The sequence below is a fragment of the Hakea prostrata genome, chromosome 4 (genome assembly GCF_041222555.1).
Source record: "Hakea prostrata isolate BN-2017 chromosome 4, UWA_Hpros_2, whole genome shotgun sequence".
Taxonomy (NCBI): Eukaryota; Viridiplantae; Streptophyta; class Magnoliopsida; order Proteales; family Proteaceae; genus Hakea; species Hakea prostrata.
The window spans coordinates 55,518,719-55,541,613 of NC_142603.1; the positions used below are offsets into that span (position 1 = coordinate 55,518,719).

Here is a 22,895-nt window from a genome sequence, read left to right on the forward strand (position 1 = left end):
TGCTACAAAATAGTTAATGCCCATTTTAGGCCTCAGCAAAAGGAATTTCTCAAATTCTACAAGAGTCTAATTTCAAATTTTGCCAGCATCAATCATCAAATCCAACTTTCTTTGAGTTTAATACTTTGTTCTATGCTTAATGGAGTAGGTATTCAAGAAGTTATATCCTTCCACTATTGTTTGGTTAGTAACATACCTTTCTATAACAAGATCAACATCTTCTTTGCTCTTGGGGCCATACATTAGAACCCTAGTGAGGTTTAATATGTCCCTGTAATCACCCTCTTTACATGCTTCATTACAGGCCAAAGTTTGTAAGTGGTCTTTAGCCATTGAGGATAGACATTGAGTTGCGACCAATGGTTCAGATGCAAACGACCCCTCTGCATTCAGTCTGAGACAAATAATAGCCATTGCATAAGCAACCCCTCCAAACCCTGTGTGTGATACAAAAAGAAAACACCCTGCAGATCTGTAGTTAAAAAAAAAGAAAACTGTTTAGTTCATGTCAGACTTCAGAAAAAAAGAAAAAACAGCTGAAAGATTATGATGAAGCTAGCTAAGCCATATCCAGCTGACTGTTCAGCTAGCAAAAATATCAAATGAAGATTGCCTGTCTCACCCTTTGTAATAGACTACATAGGAACTCAATCTGGGTGACATCACACACCCGTGCGAAAAATTAACGGGACAAATAGTTTCAAAATGCACAAAAAATTAAGTTTCAATTAAAATGGGAAAGAAGAAAGTAAATTGAAAACCTAAACAAATGCTACTTTACACCTTGGATGGCAAATGACAAAAAGCATTCCCATAAGATATTTTACATCAACCACAGAGAAAAAGAGAAGCATGAATGAATAGAAATTCAATGCAGCCCTTATTGAAAGTATATTAACTGGATCTGTTATTGTCTAAATGATCTATCCTCAAATAATGGTCCATCCAGTAGGTAGTCTACGAATAAGATTGTAGTTTATAAATAGAACAATCAGCAAAATGTTTTCTCAACATTCAAAATGGTGACTCAATCATTCAGTCAGAAAAACTGAAAATATACATAAATAAAAATTTCATTTGCCAGTAAGAAATGGCTAATCTCTGGGGGCTAAGACTACTAATGGTTTGACTGATGGGACTCCGAAGAAAAAACAGCTGTGCACATTTGCTTGAAAATTTAAAATCAAACAGGGAATTTTGAAGGAGAAATCACACATCAATTAGGATATGATACATACTCATCTTTACAATTCTGAATTGCATCAACATCAGAAGCTAAAGCTTCTCTTTCTCTTGTTAGTGGAATCCTTCTGTACTCAATATTAAACCCCTCGTCTTTCAGACCACTATATACTTCAGCAGGTGTTTTTACATTATCTGCTAGAATGTTCTCCCAGTACCCAATGACACTGGCTTGATCTAAAGTTAAAGAATGCTCTTCCCGATGTAAAAGTATTCGACCACCTGACTGTTTGACCTCAGCTAATATATCTTCTTTCAGCCGGGCCTCCATGTGTTCCACCTGCATATGCTTAAACAAACCAAATAAGATCACTATTCAGTTCAATATATTCTTTAGGAAAATGGATGTTCCCTTATCTCTCACCACTGAGCTAGTTATCCCCACATGCTTCAGTGTATCAACAGGTTGATTTAGTTCCCTCAGGACAAATGGGGTGCCATCTACATAAACGACAGCTTCTTCTCTTAGATCAGTTATAATAACTTTTTGAGCAACCTTTTCACCTGTAGATGATTTGGCACATAAATAGGTTAACATTTCTCTAGCACCAGAAATTGTTGGAGTTGCCATGCTATAGACAGGGTATCCATCCACCTGTAGGATATAAAGATTTTCAAGTTAGAAACAATGCCGAGCAACTCACAAGAAAGAAATTATTCCTGACCCCACTCCCATCCCATAGACCCATGATAAACTATTTGATTGTAGTTATCAACATCCTCCCTTCCTATTCTTTTGCACTTTTTTTCTAGGAAAACCTAAGAAAATTTCTTCCAAATGAAAAACATGAATAACTGAGGTGTTTGGGAAAGAAAACAGAAATCCACCAGTCAGCAACACAGTTCAACAGAAGCAGAAGGACCAACTGAATAAAAAAGCATTTTAAAGGTATGCGAATATGATCAACTTTTTGCTTTTTGAATACTCCTCAGGTCTATCTAAATACAATAAGCACTTAGATCCACCACACACCTGGTTTGCACTTCCAACTCATGAACACTGTCCTGGAAGACCAGAAAGGAAACTTCACTCACAAAAATGGATAGATCAACTGTCTAATTGTTGGATATGCGTCTATTAAACCCACTTCAATTAATAAATGTTAGTAGTTCTGGTTTTCACCCAAAAAAATTCTTGACCAGGGATAGGACTGGAAATCCTATTTATATGGTCGTCGCATTGTATATAATAAGAAATGAGTTTTCAATATATAAATGCGAGTACACATACATGTGCATATAGAATAGAATCCAGAAAGAACCTTGCATGTGTTACTGCCAGTGGTTAGGGTATGAGATTCGAACCTGTCATTTGACCTTTGGCCTGAGAGGTTCTATTTACTGCAGTTTTGTACCGTGTATTTTGGCAAGCCAATGGTTGATGCCCTAGAGACCATACACAAGTGCACAAGATAGGCAGTCTTGCATTGTAGTGAAATAGACGCTCAACATAGAATCCATAGCCTTTGATTCAGGAATATCAAGAGAGGAAGTATGTAATTTGTTGGACATAAATCTGGTACCAGTTACATATTTGTAAAATGTTTACGGGCCTGTTTGGTTACTTGAGTTTGGAGATTTCAAAAATCTAGAGATTTCAAATCTATGGAGTCATGGTTCATAAAATTGACTGTTTGGTTAGCCTTAATCTTTGGAATGAAATCTATAGATTCATCATGAAAAAACATTTATGGAGTCATGAATCAAATGTTTAACGCTTTTATAGTAGGGGTGAAATCTCTGGATTTCACCTCATACCCATAAATCTACAGATACACTTTTTTACTATAAAAAGGTGAATCTCTAGATTTCATGAATCTAGGGATTCACACAACCAAACAAGTATAAATCTCCCACAAATTCTACCTTTTCTCATCATGGTAGCAAAGGTGTTTTTGTAGTTTGGCAAGTACATATTCACACCAGAATTGCCTAGCATAGCTTATCGAAATTATACGTAAGCAAATCTAAAAACGTTAATTAGGAATTATGTGTGAGCAAATTAAAAGAAAAGGAAGATGCAATTTTCATATAATAGGAAATGTGCTTGAGCAAAAGAAATCCCGATTAGGACTATAATTACAAAGAAAGAGGTACTGAGGTAAATGGATATATTGGAAAAGATCAAAGAGGCTATGAGAGTGTACATGGAGGATATGGTTTTGGAGAGAGGAATGAGGAAGGAATTTCAATTTTAGATTTTGCTACTGCTTTTGATCTATCTATTATAAATACTTACTTCAAAAAGAGAAATGAACATTTAATTACCTTCAAAAGTGGACACCATAGAAGCCAAATAGATTTCTTCATAACTAGAAGGACTGATAGATTGTTGTGCAAGGATTGCAAGGTGATACCAGGGGAAAGCTTAACTGCACAACATAAACTTGTGGTCTTGAATATGTCCTGAACCCCAAAAATTCATAAAAGGTCCAAGGTTAACTATCTCAGGATAAGATGGTGGAACTTGAAAGGAGAGTGCTCAAAATCCTTCGTTAATGAAGTAGTCAAACAAGGAAAGTGGGATTTTAAGGGGGATACTAATGCGATGTGGAATGAGATAGCTATGTGTATCAAGAAGGTGGCTAAAGATGTCCTAGGTGAATCAAAAGGAAAGATCCATTCTTATAGAGAGACTTGGTGGTGGGATAGTGAGGTTCAAGCTGCCATTAGGAATAAGAAAGCTAGTTTTAAGACATGGCAAAAACTAAGGATGTTGAGGATCTTCAAAGGTATAGGTTGGATAGAAATGAAGCTAAGAAAATTGCGGGAAAAGCAAGGGAAAAGAAGTATGAAAAGTTATAAATTAAATTGGGCACAAGAGAAGGGAAAAAAATTTATTTATAGGATAGCTAAGATGAGGGATAGGAAGAGTAGAGATCTTGACTGTGTTAGATGTATTAAAAATGGAGATGGTAAAGTATTAGTATGTGATGAGGACATCAAGAAAAGATGGAAAATCTATTTCTCTAGTCTACTAAATGAGCATACTTTAAGCACTAATGATTCGAAAGATCACACCTTTCACCCATACACCAATTTTCAAACTTATATACGTAGAATTTCGATGTCTGAAGTAAAAGAAGCACTAAGGAAGATGAAACTTGGCAAGACACAAGATCCTGATGAAATCCCAATAGAAGTATAGAAGAGCTTAGGAACCCATGGACTAGTTTTTTTTGACTAAGTTGTTTAATAAGATTATGAGCACAAGGAAAATGCTAGATGAACAGAGGAGTAGTGTCGTGGTTCCAATTTACAAAAATATAGGAATATTCAAAGCTGTAATAACTATAGTGGCATTAAATTGATAAGCCATACTATGAAATTATGGGAGAGAATAATTGAAATCCGTTTGAGACACTTAACTACAATTATGGAGAACCAGTTTGGGTTTATGCTGAGAAGATCTACAATGAAGGCTATTTACCTAATTAGGAGACTTATGGAAAGGTATAGAGAATGTAGGAAAGACCTTCATATGGTATTTATTGACCTAGAAAAAGCTTATGATAAAGTCCACAGAGCGTTAATTTGGCAAGTACTACAGAAAAGAAGTGTTGCAAGTAAATATGTAGATATAGTTAAGGATATGTATGATGGTTCGGTGGCAAGTGTAAAACAATGGGGGACAAAATAATGAATTCCCAATTACAGTTGGGCTACATCAAGGATCAACTTTAAGCCATATCTATTTGCACTTGTAATGGATGAATTAACCAAAGACATTCAAGATGAGGTCCCTTGGTGTATGCTTTTTGCTGATGATATTGTGTTGATTGATGAGACTCGAGTGGGGATTAATACCAAATATAATCATGGAGAGTAGCTTTGGAATCAAAAGGCTTTAAACTAAGTAGAACGAAGACAAAATATCTAGTTTGTAACTTTAGTCATGATCGAGTAGACGATGAGGTGGTGATAGTTGATGATAAGGAGATTCCTCAGAGTGATCGTTTTAGGAACCTAGGTTCAATCATAAGTAAAAGAGGTGACATAAAGGATGATGTTTCTCAAAGAATTAAAATAGGGTGGATGAAGTGGAGAGGTGCGTCTGGGGTCTTGTGTGATCGGCGTATTCCATTAAAGCTTAAAGGAAAGTTTTATAGGACCGTTGTTCGACCAACTATGATGTATGGTGCAGAATGTTGGGCTATTAAAAAGAATCATATAGATAAACTCAGTATGAGAAATGAGGATGCTAAGATGGATGAGTGGCAAAACTAGGATGGATAAGTGTTGTAATGTGAAGAATTGCTCTTCAAAGTAAATTATTCACAGACCCCAATAGGGTATTTATAGTTACAACCTAATTAAGTCCTATACTAAGTAGGAAAAGGAAATATAAAACAAATAGAAATAAAAAATTAATATAAAACAAATAGAAATAAAAAACTAACTCTAGACTTATTAGGAAACATAATCCTATTCTAATTAGAAAACCTCAGTCCATGTTTTCAACACTCCCCCTTAAGTTTGAGCATAGATATTTATCTTGCCTAACTTGCTTATAATGTAATTGAATACCTTCGTGCTCAAGCTCTTTGTGAGCACATCAGCCCGCCGCTCGTTTGAAATAACAAAGGTGATATGGATCAACCCAGCCTCACCCTTCTCTTTGATGAAATGTCTGTCAATCTCCGCATGCTTAGTCCTATCATCCTGTACTAGGTTATCAGCTATGCTGATTGCTGACTTACTATCAACTGTATAGAAACCTCCAAATCTATCCTAACCTTTTGAAGCAGCCCTTTAAGCCATATAACCTCACAAATGCCTTGAGTAATCGCCCTAAACTCGGCCTTTGCACTGGACCGCGCAACCACAACCTATTTCTTGCTTCTCCAAGTCACAAGGTTACCTCCCACATACACACAATACCCAGAGGTAGACCTTCTATCATCTAGACATCCTGGCCAGTCTGCATCTATATATGCCTCAATCTTCAAATGCCCATGAGCTAAAATTAAAATCCCTTTTCCTGGAGTAGCCTTCAAGTATCTCAAGATCCGATATATTGCATCCAAGTGTGAGGGGATCATGCATATACTGGCTAACAAGACTAACTGAAAATGTGATGTCAGATCTAGTGTGAGATAGATAGATCAACTTTCCCACTAATTTTTGATACCTTATCTTGTCAACTGGTTCTCCTTCCTTTGCCTTCAAGTGTAGGTTAGGCTCAATAGGAGTCTCAACAGGCTTACATCCTAGCATCCCAGTTTCCTCAAGAAGATCCAATGTATACTTCCTTTGGGATAGAGATACATCGCTAGTAGAATATGCCAACTCTAAACCTAGGAAATATATGAGTTTTCCCATGTCTTTGATCTCAAATTCGGTATCCAAAAAAATCTTCAATGCTGAAATCTCATCCTCACTACTGCCTGTGATCACAATATCATCTACATATACTAAAAGTATAGTAGTATGGGAACCCTCTCTTTCAATAAACAAAGTGTGGTTTGCATTGCTCTGCTTATAGCCATTAGTATCATTGCCTTATGGAACCTTCCAAACCACGCTCTTAGACATTGCTTCAACCCATATAAAGCCCTCTTTAACTTGCACACTTTCCTATAAGTCTCGGTAGTAGAATACCCAGGTGGTATATCCATATATACCTCTTCTTGGAGTTCTCCATGCAAAAAGGCGTTCTTCAGATCTAATTGTTGTAAACTCCACCCTTTATTAATTGCACATGAAATAATAGTACGAACTGTGTTCATCTAGGCAATAGGGGCAAATGTCTCCTGGTAGTCAACGCCATTAGTCTGAGTGAAGCCTTTGGCCACCAATCTTGCCTGGTACCTTTCAACAGTCCCATCTACCAAGTGCTTGATCACAAACACCCATTTGCACCCAATAGTCTGCTTTCCTATGGGCAAAGTCACCAAGTCCCACATTTTGTTTTTCTCCAAAGCTTGCATTAGGAATAAGCTTTTGGTCATCCATAGCTTCTTTCCAGTTTAAGTGAGATAATGCCTCCTGCCAAGCGTTAGGAATAGAAGTAGAGGACATAAAGGAAATAAAACTTTCAAATTCTGGCGATAGTGACTGATATGAAACATAATTGAAAATAGGATGTTTGGTGCAAGTTCAAGACTGCTTTCTTAATGCAATTGGTAAGTCTAAAGTAGGATTAAAAGAAGGGTCAAAGATAGACTCACCTGGAGGAATGGATTGTTCAGGGCTAGGAACCAAAGCTTTTGACTGGCTTGGTGTAGAAGGGGTCACTCGTTGCTTTCTTTGATAGGTCTTCAGAGGTCTAGTCTTCCCCTGTATATCATCCACCAGCTATTCCTGTCCGGTCATTCCATCTTCCAAAGGAGAATCATCTGCAGGAATCTCAGGAGAAATATCAAAAGGAGGAATCAACAGTGGAACCTCTTCACTAAAACTCTCCCCCAGAAGAGGTGTAGGGGGAAAATAAGGAATTTGTTCCTGGAATGCAACATTTATAGAGATGAAAAAACGACGAGAACTAGGATGATAACACTTATACCCCTTCTATGTAGGACGATAACCCAAGAAAATGCACTTTAACCCATGAGGATCTAACTTCCATGAACATGGTGGTTCCAGACAAAGGCAACACATCCAAAAACCTTAGGTGACACTGTAAAGGTTGTTGTCCCTAAAAGAACCTCAAGGGGACAACGTTGGTCTAAGACTCGGGAAGGCATTCGGTTAATTAGATATGCTGCAGTAAGAACGGCGTCACCCCAAAATTGAAGAAGCACATGCATAGTAAACATGAGGGAATGTGTTACCTCAAGTAGATGTTTATTCTTACGTTCGGCAACCCCATTTTGAGGTGGAGTGTCAACGTGACTAGTTTGGTGTATGATGCCATGGTTTGCTAAGTAGGAAGGAATGTGCCACCGATGTACCTAGTTCCTTTATCTGTACGAAGGATTTTGACTGTCGCCCCAAACTGAGTCCTAATCATATTATGAAAATTTTGAAAGCATGAGAAAATGTCACTTTTTTGGTGAAGTAAACCCATGTGGTCCTAGTACAACAGTCAATAAAGGTAACAAACCATCTATGACCAGATACAGATACGGTCCGAGAGGGACCCTGCACATCAGAGTGAATGACTGAAAAAGGGATTTTACTACGATTAGAAATAGGGTAAACATGCCTGGTATGTTTGGCCAAAATACATGCCTCACAATAAAAATCATTCAAATTACACCTTTTAATCAGATCAGGAAATAATTTGGACAGAATAGGTAAAGGAACGTGGCCAAGACGACTATGCCACTGTAATAAGGTAAAAAGTGCAGGAGAGGTGGAACTAGAGACCGTAGAAAGAGTTGGGACCCATCCATTACGTAGAGCCCCGCTTTTTGTTTACCACTGCCAATCGTAAGCCCTGTTTCTAGGTCCTAAAACACACAATGAGAAGGAAAGAAAGTTATTTCGCAGTTCATATCACGAGTAAGGCTACTAATAGATAAAAGATTAGCCAAAAACTTAGGAACATGCAAGACATTAGTTAAGGTAAGAGAAGTCGAACAGATAACAGATCCTTTCCTAGAGATAGGGGAGAGAGACCCATCAGCCGTTCGAATATCCTGAGCAAAAGGGACATATGAATAGGTATGAAACAAAGTAGATGAGGCTGTCATATGGTCGGTTGCCCCAGAGACGATTACCCAGGAGGGATAAGTCAAATTGACATTGTGACAACCAAAAATACCTATAGGGAATTGTGAATCAACAGAGGGAACAATGATAGAGGCTATCATGCACTATAAGTCGATACTGGAGAAGATGAGTCAAGTTTAGATATCAATTGGTGAAGGTGCTGAAGCTCATCTAAGGAGAGAGGTGTTGGAGTACTTAGGGTGTCAAAATTGACTTGATTTGCAGATGGTTGATTGCTGCCCTTGATTCCATTCCTACCTCCACGGGAATTTGTTGGACGTCCATGCAACTTCCAACACTTGTCATTTGTATGACACTCTTTTCCACAATACTCGCATTTTACCGGAGGGCAAAAAACTCAGAACTAGATTTATTATTGCCATAACCAGCCACTAATGCAAATCTATTAGATGTTTGAGTGTGTACCATAGCTGTCCTTCGACTGTCCTCTGTATCTACCATGACATAGGCTTAAGCCAAGAGAAGGGAAAGGCTCTCAGAAAGGATTTGTGTGCGATTTTGATCAAATTCTATATTCAATCCTGCCAAAAAATCATAAATTCTCTGTTTATCTTCCCATTGTTGATAGGCAATAGCATCTTCAGCATTCTTCGGTGTAAACTTCCATAGAAATCTAAAGTCTGGTAATATCCCCGAAGAGTGTTATAGTACTGAGAAAGAGTAAGGTCCTTCTGTTGTAAATGATGGATTTTCCATTTAATTTCAAAACACTGTGCATCATTGCCGACTCTAGAGTATGTATCTTTAGTAACTTTCCAAATAGTTGTTGCATCAAGAAGGAAGGACTTCAGCTTTCCATCCTTTAAGCCTTCCTCACACTTTTTAAGAATGGCCATGCAATCTTTACCTGTTGGATTCCTTGAAAAAAGTGGTGCACCAACGGTACCAATATACGTGGCACCCTTAAAGCATTTAGGTTGGCAATTGTAACCAGCCTAAAAAGAGAGGAGTCTAGCGCCATTGTTGCACGTTGTCTGGAACACCGATGCAATCTCTACCTGATAGCTTTCCTAAAAAAAGTGGTACATGAATGTACCTTATAAATAGCTTGGCTTCAAATAACCTTGTTCACTCCAAATTGCAATTCTATTCTAGTTAATGCCCTTAAAATAATAGAGGGCATCGCCCTATTAAGCGACAAACCATATACAATAAGGAATTCAGTTACACCCCCATGCTAGCCACAACTCGTTCCTAGTTTGCCTTCACATAAATAAAAAAGTCATCTGCAAAAATCAAGAGGAAATATGGTTGGACTTGCATAGGGGCAGCAACTTTATTTGTCCTTCAACCTCTAATAATCTCATAAATCCAAAAAGAGCTTCATCGCTGGAGTAAACAGATATGGCGGGACTGAGTCTCTCCTGAAGAGTATCCTATAGGGTGCTATCGATAAGGACAAAAAAACACAAGAGAGCCAACCCAAGAATTGTGCAAATCTGCATCCTCTCCAAATACTTCCTAGTTAAACAGTCTTAAGGTTTGTGCAGGTCCACCTTCAAGACTACTGAAGAGGAGGCTTTCTTTTGTTTAATTCATCTCATAATCACAATAGAATACTATATTGTTTGAAGTCGATCTTCTTTTAATGAAGTTGACTGTTCCTCACCAATAGGATGGTATATCATTTGCTACAACCGATAATTAAAAATCTTTAGGGATAATTACTATTGCCCCCCTACACTATAGCTAAATTGCTATTTTATTCCATAGACTTTTTCAAATTACTAATCCAACCTTGGACCTTTCCTCCAATTGCTATTGCCCCCCTACCATTTAAACTTCGTTAACTAAGTGATGATGTGGCATTTTTATTTATTTAAAAATTCCAAAATAACCCTAAGGTTTTATATTACTTATTTACACTTACATTAAATCAATTACTACCCTTAACAATTAGGAAAAAATTAATCCTAATTAAAAGATAAATAAATAGACTCATCTTCTCCTCTTACTCTGCCCAAGAGGAAAAGGGAAAAAAAAACCCGTTCTACCCCTTCCTCTCGATGACCCTCAACCAAACTCCTTCCTCTCCCTTGATAAAACCCAAAATCGAGATTTAATTATAAGATAATTAAAAAAAATTGGCAACTTCATATTTTTTAGCTTTTATATAGTTACTTTTTAATTTGGTGTTATTTTTTAGATTTTGTTATTGACATTCCAATTTGATGTTATCAATTTTAGGAAGTTCCCACCTTCAATAATTTTTATTTAATTACTATCCAATTTGACCTCATCATTTTAGAAAGCATAACTTAGGAAGTCTTTTCTTTTTGGAATCTAAAATGATTGGAATACAAGTGTAAGCTTGGTATCTTATATGCTTTTCTCCCCCCTTCTAAATGAGGATGATATTGTCTTTTGGCTTCTTAATTTTGGAAGGGCAAAATAGACATTAAACATTCAACTATAACAATCTCTTAACACCAATAAACTGAGGGGGGCAACAATAATTTCATAAAGAGCAGGGTCCTTTTAGTAATTAAGCTATAATACAGGGGGGCAACAATAATTATCCTTAATCTTTACAGTGATTTTGTAAACAAAATCACAGGCCAATGGGGTTATATCTAGAAAATGTCTTACATCTCCACCCTTAACAACCAGTGTGATGAATGTAGCATCGATGGAGTTTGGCATTATCGATTGCTGAAAGAACCAAGGACAGCCTTAATGAGCTCTTCGTGTACCAACTCCTAAGGGTGCTTAAGAATTTGCCCCAAACTCATCTAGTCTAGGGGCTTCCGGTTCTATCATCCCCAACACCACCTATTGGATCTCATCGTTGGTGACGGACTCTTCCAACCAGCCATTAATGAGCTCTTCGTGTATCAACTCCTAAGGGTGCTTAAGAATTTGCCCCAAACTCATCTAGTCTAGGGGCCTCCAGTTCTATCATCCCCAACACCACCTATTGGATCTCATCGTTGCTGCTTTCCTTGGAAAGGACCCATCAAGAGGTATATTTGGTGGCAGCTCCCCTATCGTTTGCATTAGTTCCAACCATTGTACAATATCTTGCCAGATCTTGAAAATCTCAAGCAAGGTGAGAGGAAAGTAGAGGAGAAACAAGATTCAGTCAATTGACTAAATCGTAATGAAATCTAGCCAAACTGAAATTTTGGAAATTGTGGTGAAATTTTGCCAGAATCTAGGAAATTTCGATGATATTTTGAAAATTTCAAGGGGTTTTATAATAATAAATTGTAATTGTTGAAGAACGCGCACAGCACCAAAGGCAGCAGCCTTTGGTGCGCAAGCTTGCCTTTTGGGATAATTCATTTTTGGATATGTTGCATTACCTTCTATTTTCGGTGTAGGAACCTTGGTGAACAAAGTTTGGGAGTTTTGGAAAGCATACCTTCTAATTTTCTGCTAGTTACTACTTTCAGAACTTCCATTATATGTGGTTTGTATTTAGGACAGAGCTTACAAGTTAGAATGCTAGAAATTTCTGTCCACAAATTGTATTTTTTATTTCATTTTTCAATGGACAAGTTTCTTGTTGCTCAAGTTGTAGTTTCAACATTGAATGCTATTATAAATAAAGGTAGCCTGCAATTCTAGTTCTTCTTGCCAGAATCATAGGTCTTGCTGTGGTTCCTCTCACTTCTTTTTCTCTGTTTTTCTCCTCATTTCTACACAATATTGACTCATCAAAGCCAATTTTCTAACATGGTATTAGAGCTTTATTGAATGAAAACAATGCACATCCATTCCTTCTTCTGAAGTTCAAATATGTGTTCAATTCTCCTTAGTGCGTAGCCACCTAATGTTGTACCTAATACATTGTTAGATCATGTATTTATGTGCATGGTGGGAGATCGAGAGCAGAGAGTTGGGATATCTCACCATATCTTGTCATATCTCGCTTGAACTCTCAATTTTTGCTAATTTTTTTGCGGATTTTGGCTGGATTTTCACTTGCAACTACTCTTAGCACATCTACAACATCGAAGGAAGAACAATCATTCTTTGCTTGTCTTATGAACTTATGATTTAATGACTTATATAGAACTTCTAATAGTTGTATAATTTTATTATTCTATTCTTGAAAATTGAGATTGTGATACTCATATAGATGGAATTTTGATGACATTTAGGTTATTTGATGCATTTGATACACTTCCTTTTAATTTATATGCCTTAAAGGTTCTATATTACATGTTGTATAACCTTGCATTCCCTAATCCTACAACATTTCGGTTTCACACTATGGGTAGACTTAGAAATCATACTTAGGGTTGTTTTCTAACAAATTCAAGGCCACTTGTGTATTAAAAAGGCCTTAAATAGGCTAAATACCAAGTTTTAGCCTAATTGGGACCCTAAAACCTACAGAGATAGACCACTAAGTTGACGCCAAAAAATCATATATCACGACCGAGATCTCGCCGAGATGGTCGAGAGCTCAATTTTTCAAGGTGGCGAGATGTCGCTCGAGAGCAAGATCTTCTACCATGTTTATGTGAACTGATCTATTCTACATATAACCTTTCTTTTAAAGGTCCTCGAACTTAGATAGATCAAACTCTAGTTTTTACCTCCCCTCATTAGCTTCTAATTTTGCACTCAGCAGAATTAATTTTCTCCCTATTCAGCCTGTAGTTTGCATATTTTCAGCTGCAATTTCTATTTCAAGTTTGGGGATATTGGTTCAAGCTTTTACCCTAATGATTGTGTGATATCTACCACAAGTTATAATGTCTTCAATTACTAGGGATTTGACTACAAGTATTGCTGAATTCAAAGGATCACAAGTTGATCCAGTGAATGTTTAGATTACCTCCACCAAATTCAAAGGTGGTTCTAATTATTTGCTTTGGTCACAAGCTGTTTGTGATTACATACTTAAAAAAGGTAAACTTATGTTCATTGAGTTTGAACCTCCAACTGAGACTGACAAATCCTACACTAGTTAGACTCAAGATGATGCAATTATCAAAATTTGGATGTGGAATAGCATGGAACCTGATATTACAACTAATGTTATGTTTCACAAGACGGCCAAGGGAATATGGGATGACTTGCAAGAAACCTATTCCCAGACTAAAAATATGACTCGAATTTATAGTATTTATGAAAAGTTATTTCAATTTCAGCAAGCTGACAAGTCTCTGCAGGATTATTACAACTCTTTTAAAGGCATGATGGAGGAGTTGAATGTTTTCCAACCTCTCACTATAAACATAGAGAACTCAAGGCACAATAGAATGAATTTTGAGTATCTAAGTTTCTTGCAGGAATGAACCCCAAACTGAAATTTGTGAAAGCACATCTTCTTGCTAGTGAACATTTCTCCAATCTTAGTGAAGCATATGTTAGACTTCAACGAATTGCATTGCCTGAAGGGGGTTCTTCTAGAAGTAGTTCTAAAGGAGAAAATATTGCTTAACAACATCTCGTGGAAAGGGATGTGGTCGTAGTTCAAGGAGAGTTAGTCGACCTCCTGGAAGCTGTGGTGTTCAGTAGGCTGATAAGGCATCTAGGCTTTGTACTTACTGTTGTAAAACTAGGCATTTGGTGGAAGCTTGTTAGGCCAAACATGGAAAGCCAAAGTGGGCCAAGTAACTTGTCAACCATGTTGTATCTGATGGTGATACTGATACAATAGCAAACAAAGATAGTGGTTCAGAATCGTCTTCTAAGGACTTCTTTAAGACCCTTTGAGATGATGTAACCCAATCTTTCGCCATCTACAAAATATTGAGACCGCCACTTCCACATCCATTGGTACTTCTGCCACCACTCTCTCTCATACAAGTAACACAACCCTTCTCACCCCTTGGATTATTGATTCAAGGGCTTCTTCCCACATGACTAGTAAGTCATCACTTTTAGTTCTTTTTCTAAATCTACTACTAAGTACTAATAACTATGTCATCATAGTTAATGATACTTCCACACCTATTCTAGGCTTTGGAAGTGTTTCCCCTACACCTTCCCTTACTTTGTCATCCGTATTTCATATTGTTAATTTTCCTTTTAATCTTTTTTATTTGTTACCCAGTTAACTAAAACTTTGAATTGCTTTGTAACTTTTACTCCTAATTCTTGTATTTTTCAGGACCTTCACATGAGGAAGACGATTGGTGGAGGGTGTACAAAGGAATGGTCTCTACTATTTGGACTATGCTGCCCCTACTGCAACTCTTTCTGATGATGGTGTAGATGCTTTCCAGTGGCATTTTCGTTTAGGACATCTTTCCTTAGAAATTTTATTTCCTTCTTTAAAACCAATGTCTAGGTTAAATTGTGAGGCGTGCGCGTTGGGGAAGCATCACCGTGCCATCTATCCTCCACATTCTGTCCTTCATAGTGAGTATTTGTTTTCTTTAGTTCATTCCGATATTTTGGGTCCCTCTAGAATTAGTAATAGGCACGAGTTTCGGTATTTTGTATTTCACGTATCTTCTAAAGGATCAAACTGAGTTCTTGCCTATATTTAAAAATTTATTCATGAAATAAAAACTCAATTTTCTCTTCTAGCTAAAGTTTTTAGATCAGATAATGCTTTAGAATATGTACAAAATGATATATCATATATCCACTTTTTGTGACTCTCTTGAAATGATTCATCAAACCAGTTGTTCATTAATTCAATAAAAAAATGGAGTGGTTAAACGCAAGAATCGCCACCTCTTGGAGGTTGCACATGCTCTTTTAATTCAGATGAATTTTCCTAAGAGTTATCGGTGTGATGCGGTTTTAATTGTTGTCATTTAATTAACTGAATGCCTATGACTTTACTTTCTGATAAATTCCCTTATTCAATTGTTTTTCCCAATAGAGAACTGTTTTTAGTTCCACTTCCACCCATAATTTTTAGTTATGTTTGTTTTGTTCACGTACCATATACTATGGAAAAACTTTCTCCTAGATCTATTAAATGTATTTTCCTTGGATACTCTCGTACTCAGAAAGGTTTTCGGTGTTGTGACCCTGATCATCAAAACAATTTGTAAGTGTTGATGTGACATTTTTTTAGCACACCTTGTATTACACTAGTCCTTCTCTGTCTTATGAAAACCATGTTTCAAATGATGCTCCTCCCATTTCCTCTCTTGTTCAATGACAATGTAAGTTAGCGGAGTGTATTGTGGATAGTACAGTTCCTTCTATTGATACTGGCAGCTCTTCTTTAGTGGAGGTTGAGGGTAGTCCTATAGAAGTTCTCTCTTCACCCCCTCCACCAGCAAATTCTTTTAGTGGAGATCCCACACCTACTTTAGATGACTTACCAATTGCTTTGAGAAAAGGTACTCGTACTTGCACTGCATTCTAACATTGTTTATCATATTTCTAATTATGTATCTGTTTCACATTTACCTCCCAACTTTCGTTGTTTTACCCTTTCTCTATCTACTATTTGTATTCTAAACCATCATAACGAGGCCTTTAAAAACCCGAGCTAGAAAACTACCATAGATGTGGAAATGGATGCTTTACAATCTTGTCATATATTGTCTTTTCTGGAAAAGATGTGGTCCATTATCAGTGGATGTATAGTGTAAAATATCATTTTGATGGTATAGTTGAACGGCTCAAGGCTCCCTTGATAGCTAAGGGCTATACACAAACATACAGTGTGGACTACTTTGAGACTTTTTCTTTTGTGGCTAGACTTAATTATGTCTGTGTGTTGATTTCTTTAGCTTTTATTATGATTGACCTCTGTTTCAACTTGTCATGAAGAATGCCTTCTTGTAGGTGACCTCAATGAAGAGGTTTATATGGAGCAACCTCTAGATTATGGTGCTTAGGCGAGGACAATACTTGTGTTTGTAGGCTTCATGAAGCCATCTATTGGCTTAACCAATCTCCACGGGCTTGCTTTGAGAAATTTAGCAAAACTATGGAGTCCTTTGGATTTTTCTAGTGTTATTCTGATCACTTTATCTTTGTTAGACGATAGGATGGTGGTGTTGTCATTATGGAAGTTTGCATTGATGAGATTATTCTTTCAGGCAGTGATATCAGGGCTATCGATATAGTCAAGGCACACTTGCAGAAGTCTTTTCAAAATTAAAGACTTGGGTGGTCTACAATATTTCTTGGGAATTGAGGTAGTTCGTAGTAAACAAGGAGTTCGTTTGTCACAAGAAAATACGTGTTGGATCTTTTGAGAGAAATTGGAATGCTTGCATCTAAACCTACTAATATTCCCATTGACCTCAGTTGAAGTTAGGAGTGGAAGATGGTGACTTGCTAAAGGATGTCCATCGTTACAAGAGTCGTATTGGGAAACTTATTTATCTCACTGTTACTCATCCTAATATTTCCTATTTTGTTGTGTGTTAAGTTAGTTTATACAGTCTCCTAAGAAGGCCCATCGGGATGCAACAATGAAAGTACTTCGTTATCTCAAGAGAGCGCCTGGCAAGGAACTGATTTATCAGCCAAATCAGAGCATGGATTGGTGGATTTGCAGATTGGGCAAGGTCTGCAGCTGATCGCCAGTCTACAACGGGTTATTGCACTTCTCTTGGGGGAAATCTTGTAACTTGGAGGAGTAAGAAGCAATCTATTGTTGCCCGATCTAGTGCTGAAGCAGAGTACAGAACCATGGCTTACATAGCTGCTGAGTTGATGTGGTTTCGTTCCCCGTTAGGGAAAATGGGATTCCAATTACAGCACCTATGAAAATGTTCTGTGATAATCAGACTACTACCTATATTGCCAGCAATCCAGTGTTCTATGAGATGATAGAGCATATAGAGGTGGACTGTCACTTTGTTCGTGATGAAGTCAAGAAGAAAATCATTGAGACTCCCTTTGTGAGTTCAACTGACCACTAGCAAATTTGTTCACTAAGGCTCTGTTCAAGCCAAGTTTTAGGACTATTTGTTGCAAGCTGCGCATAGGAGACTTGTATGATCCAGCTTGAGGGGGAGTGTTGAAGAATGCATAGAACCAAAGATGCTGCCTTGGTGCGCAAGCTTACCTTTGGGATCTTTCCTTTTTGGATATGTTGCATTATATTCCTTATATTTCTACTGTAGGAACCTTGGCGAACAAGGTTTGGGAGTTTAGGAAAGCATACTTTCTAATCTTCTGTTAGTTACTAATTTTATAACTTTACCTTTCTGTTCTATTTTGGACAGATCGTAGGAATTAGAATGCTAGAAATTTTTGTCTACAGCTTGTAATTTTTATTTCCTTTTTTTGGAGGACAAGTTTCTTGTCTCTCAAGTTGTAGTTTCAACATTGAACGCTATAAATAAAGGTAGCTTACAATTCTAGTAGGAAACAATTCTAGCTCTTCCTACTAGAATTGTAGGTCTTGCTGTGGTTCCTCTCACTTCTTCTCCTTTTTTCTTCTCTGTTCTTCTCCCTGTTTCGACACTGTTTTGACACTTCAAAGCCTATTTTCTGACAGTAATTTTTAATTTGTGAACTATCATTGAGATTGACTACTTCTCAGTATTTGTTTGTGCATTTTAATGGAAGTTCAATGTTTTCTTGTATATCCATGATAAGATTTGTAAAATATATGATCCAGTTTTGTCTGCATACAGTGGAGCATGTGTAAATTAAGAATAGCACTTTGTGTTAGGTTTTAGCCAAAAATAACATTTCCATTGTGTTTATCGGCCTCAAATTATGCTATAAACCAAAAATCAGACCCAAAAAACACTTAAAAACCACTGATAGGCTGTTGAAATATCATAGAAAGCTGTGCCATTTTTTGCTGAGATCTGCAGAGATCTCGGTATCTTGGCTGTCTTAATAAGTTGAGACAGTGAGATGAAACGAGATTTGGTACATTGGTACTCCCGACAATAGCTTAGAGAAAAACTAGAGTGCCTCCTTTTTTATACTTTTAGGATCTTCCATATACACCCCTGAACTCCAAGCTTAGAGAAAAACTAGAACGCCTCCTTTTTTATATTTTTAGGATCTTCCATATACACCCCTGAACTCCAGAATATGGTTCCTATGCCGTCTACAGTGAACTGCTCTGTGGAAGAGGCTGTTGTTCCCATCACCAAGTCATAATCACCTCTTTAAAAAAAATCTCCTTCACCTCAGGCACAGCGCACACCTTCCTCTTTGCCTCCTTTTCTCTCTAACAGGCTATGTTCCGCAGTGGTCGAACTGATTAGGGCTTGAATTCACAGCAGCTCATTCTCTGCTTCTTTTACTGTTAAATGAACATCCCAGAAGCCTTCTTTATTCAACTCATGCAGTTCTTTCGTCATGTTTCACAACTGGGCAGCAACCAAGAAAGAGGACACTTTTTTTTTAGGTTAATAACCAAGAAAGAGGATTCAGTCTAAAGTTAATAGGGGATTCAAAGCCTCCCCTCATGACACCACAGTAGACAGGTATGGAAGCCCATGATTGGAAAAACTTGGAAGGATTTAGGGCCTGAGTTGTACTCTTCCAGAATCTTCAAACACAATGGGACTATTATCAGACAAGCCAGGCTCTAAGAATACTGCTTTAGAGTTCTGAGACCTTGTAGTTACCCAGTTATACTACATTGCTGAGTAGCACTCTATCCAGCTTGCAAAAACATCCTACTATCCCAAATAGTAGTATTATGGAGGTTGTATTTACTTTGTCATCGAAGTTGTAACACCTCACAACCCGAGAATCTGAATGTTTCATTTTACTTCAGGAGATACAGTGAACCACAAAAGCATAAAATAAGAGTAAAAAAGGTGTAATGCATGTTAAGATACGGGCGATTTACCACCTCGGTGGTAACCACACTACATATGGTCCACCCCAGATTGGCTAACATCTGACGTTATTCTGCCCTGATTTTATTTTATTTCCTTGTCTTCTACTCATTAGACTTCTTTCTATTTCGGTGCTGTAATCTATTTGAGAAGATTGAGTACTACTTCACCGATATATCAACCATGGGAGGGTCTGCTTATTCCAACACAACTCTGATTCCTCCATCTCTTCCTGTCCTCTTGCTTCTGTTTTCTGTTCTTACAAGTTATTTTAATTTTATTTCTGGTACAATGTACATCTTTCATATCAAAGGAACTCAATAAACTACATATTTTAAGAAACCTTAAGTAGTCTTTTACTTCCGGATATACAAATAAATTATATCATTTTTGGCTAAAACAATTAAGAGCTTCTGTCTGAAAATATGCTCTACTGTGTGCGGTTTGTGGATGTGCATAAACAGAGATCCTTCACAATTATGCGGGGCAAGAAGGCAGAATTCTTTTGACAATAATTGGGTGTATTTTACCTTGTAGACATGTGGTGCACCATGGATTTGGATGCGGCTGGAAGTTCTCTGACCAGGAAAGAAGTACATTTTGAGTATGGAACCTTTTCCCAGAACGGAACCATTACGATTCTTGACTATAGCTTCCATCACTGCATCGCAATGCTGAGATTCATGTGGTGCTCTTAGTTTTTCCTGATTAAACAAAAACAAATCAGAAATTCTGTATGAAGCATTTAACTCAGGAAACAGAATGACAAGATTTGTGAAGCATTATGTATTTCAGAATCAACACAAACAGCTTCACCAAGTCAAAAAGGGAAATTTATTACAGCCTTACAGGGGCGGTGAAGAATCTCCCAGGCCTCAATCTAATGCTCCATTTCATTGCCTGAACCTCTGGTCTCTGATGCAACCAAGTCTTAAAGGTCATCCTGGAATCTCCTTGTCCACAGAAATGATCAAATGCATCACTTCCAAGATATGCTGCAAATGCTATTAGCCGGAAGTACCGCTCCAAGTACTCCGCACCACGGTTTAATGCAACCCTCCTTACCCGTGGCTCTCCATGTTGTTGATTGAATACTTTCCTATAATACAAAACTGCTTGCCGTATGTTTTGCAAAGCGGAGCATCTGTCAATAATCGCATCCAGTGCCTCCCGGCATTCTACTCCATTATCAAACAGTCTTGTTATCTTCCTCAACAATAGTATGTCATTTATGCCAAAAGCACGACTTGGATCTTTCTCATTTGTTGTTGTCATCATATTTGAAGCAGATGCAGATGCTGTGCTATTATCTCCAGGTTCCTCACCACTAGAGGAATCACTATCTACATCTTCACAAGCTGCAGCCAAAGGTTGCATTCTAATAGGTCTCCCATAGTCAATTCTAAGTCTGAGAAGGCAAGCAATTACTGTACCCGTAGTGGTCCTCCCTCTTCCCATCTGTGAAAAAATACTATTCTGATTAATTTTCCTATTTGAAACCCCATAAAAGTCTCAGTAATAGAAAAAAAGACCTAGAATGGATTTACTAAAATTCCCACTTGTTGCATCTCAGTTTCTATGCAACATATGCATATGTAAAATGGCAATGTATCTAGTGACAAAAGTATCATAAGTAAAGAATATAAGTACAATCAGGGCCCAAATTAATTAAAAATTTAATAATTAGATACAGAAAATATCTTGAATTAAATGTGTAAGTTATTGATGATTGGATCCATTAAAACTAGTACCTGGCAATTAAAAACAAGGGCAGTATCTTTGGTAGCAGACACGATATTCAATGCTAATGTGTCGAAGTCAGAACTTTTGGGAGCTTTACCATCAGTTATGGGTACACGTGCATACTTGATGGGGAGACCCTCAGCTTCCAAGCATCTGTAGACCTCCAGAGGAGTCTGAATCGATCCACAGCTCACATGCTCCCAAGCATCAAAAATTTGCCCATCGTTTGTTTCATGAATTACCATTATAGCACCCCCATAGCGTTCAGATTCCCTAAGGATATCTTCTTTTAACCGAGCCTCCATCCTCTCCACTCTTTCACGATCTATGCCCTGTAGCACCAATCTCGTTAATCAGTAGAAAAATTTTATTTAATTACCAGCTGACACGAGAAATATATGGTCGAGGCTTGAGACCACCAAAGAGCAGAGCGAAGGTCAAAAGACAAGTTTGAAAAGCCATTACTTAGAAGCAGTGGTGTTTGGTACACTATACATTAAAGATAGGATTCTCTTTTTACAAACTCCACTGACTGGGATACTTTATCTTTACATTTGTACTGAAACAAATTAACAAGGATCTAGCTTACAAGATGCTTTTGGTGTTTCCTGTGTAGAACCAGAAATTTGAGTCTAAATCTTATGTACTTGCATCAGTTATTGCATTTTGATATAATTGATAGTTTGATAAGAATATAGACTTTACCGAATACTCCAGCATATTTTTGAACGGTCTTTCCACCTCACGAAGAACAAATGGTTTGCCATTGATGTAGATAACTGGTTCTTCTCTCATATTGTGCCAGAAAACTGGTTGACCACCCTTAAAGCTACCAACTCTCTGAATAACAGCTCTAATACCATCAATGGTTGGGTTGGAAACACCATATACAGGAAAGCCAGGGACTTCTCTGAAATTAGGTGCACCCTCAACTCTTTCAGGTAAATTTAGGTTTTGGCAACCAGGACAGTGATCACTTTTTAGAACAGTTTGACTCCCAAGAACCTCTCCATTTCTTAGGGCAGCAACTACACCCATCTCAGAAGGGCGACCATCAGCAGACTCTGCAATTTTCATCAAAGAAGGTTCCAAGCTCGAATAACCAAGTGCACCCATTGGGTCTCTCCTAAGCAACCTGAACATAAGCACAATATATTTAAGTTAAGAACTGGGGAGTAGAAAATACCTGCAATAAACAATGCTTAATGTAGAAGAATATGTGTAGCAAGGGAAGGCAAATAAAACATCAGGGAAAACAAAAATCCATGCAGCTGATTGCCAATTACATGAGAGGAACAGATAGTTATCTCATCTCTTTTTTTTAGGATTTTAGCCAATGAACTCAAAAGAGAGAGCAGACAGAATCACTACCTTGGAATTCTAACTCCCACTATATATACATGAATGTATGCATGTACATGTATGTATTATGACCAAAAGTAGAAAACTCAGCAATGAAAGATATTCCTTTACAACTAAGAGAGAGAAAATCCAGGAACCTAAACTAAAGGAAAGATAATTCTTACTGCTAGTCATTAATAG

At 37.5% G+C, this 22,895-nt stretch overlaps 1 protein-coding gene across 5 annotated transcripts in view; it reads right to left on the reverse strand.

Annotated features, from left to right (window-relative positions):
- Nucleotides 1-22,895, reverse strand: part of LOC149019759 (metal ion-binding protein) — a 157,576-nt gene that overhangs the window by 24,388 nt on the left and 110,293 nt on the right. For all 5 annotated transcript variants that reach the window (XM_089153729.1, XM_089153730.1, XM_089153732.1 and 2 more), the window contains 7 exons: nucleotides 22,059-22,488; nucleotides 21,362-21,685; nucleotides 20,460-21,068; nucleotides 20,141-20,314; nucleotides 1,607-1,837; nucleotides 1,239-1,522; nucleotides 197-472 (listed from right to left, as the gene is read on the reverse strand). In XM_089153729.1, the coding sequence (XP_089009855.1) occupies nucleotides 197-472; nucleotides 1,239-1,522; nucleotides 1,607-1,837; nucleotides 20,141-20,314; nucleotides 20,460-21,068; nucleotides 21,362-21,685; nucleotides 22,059-22,488 (2,328 nt within the window). The remainder of the gene's footprint in view (nucleotides 1-196; nucleotides 473-1,238; nucleotides 1,523-1,606; nucleotides 1,838-20,140; nucleotides 20,315-20,459; nucleotides 21,069-21,361; nucleotides 21,686-22,058; nucleotides 22,489-22,895) is intronic.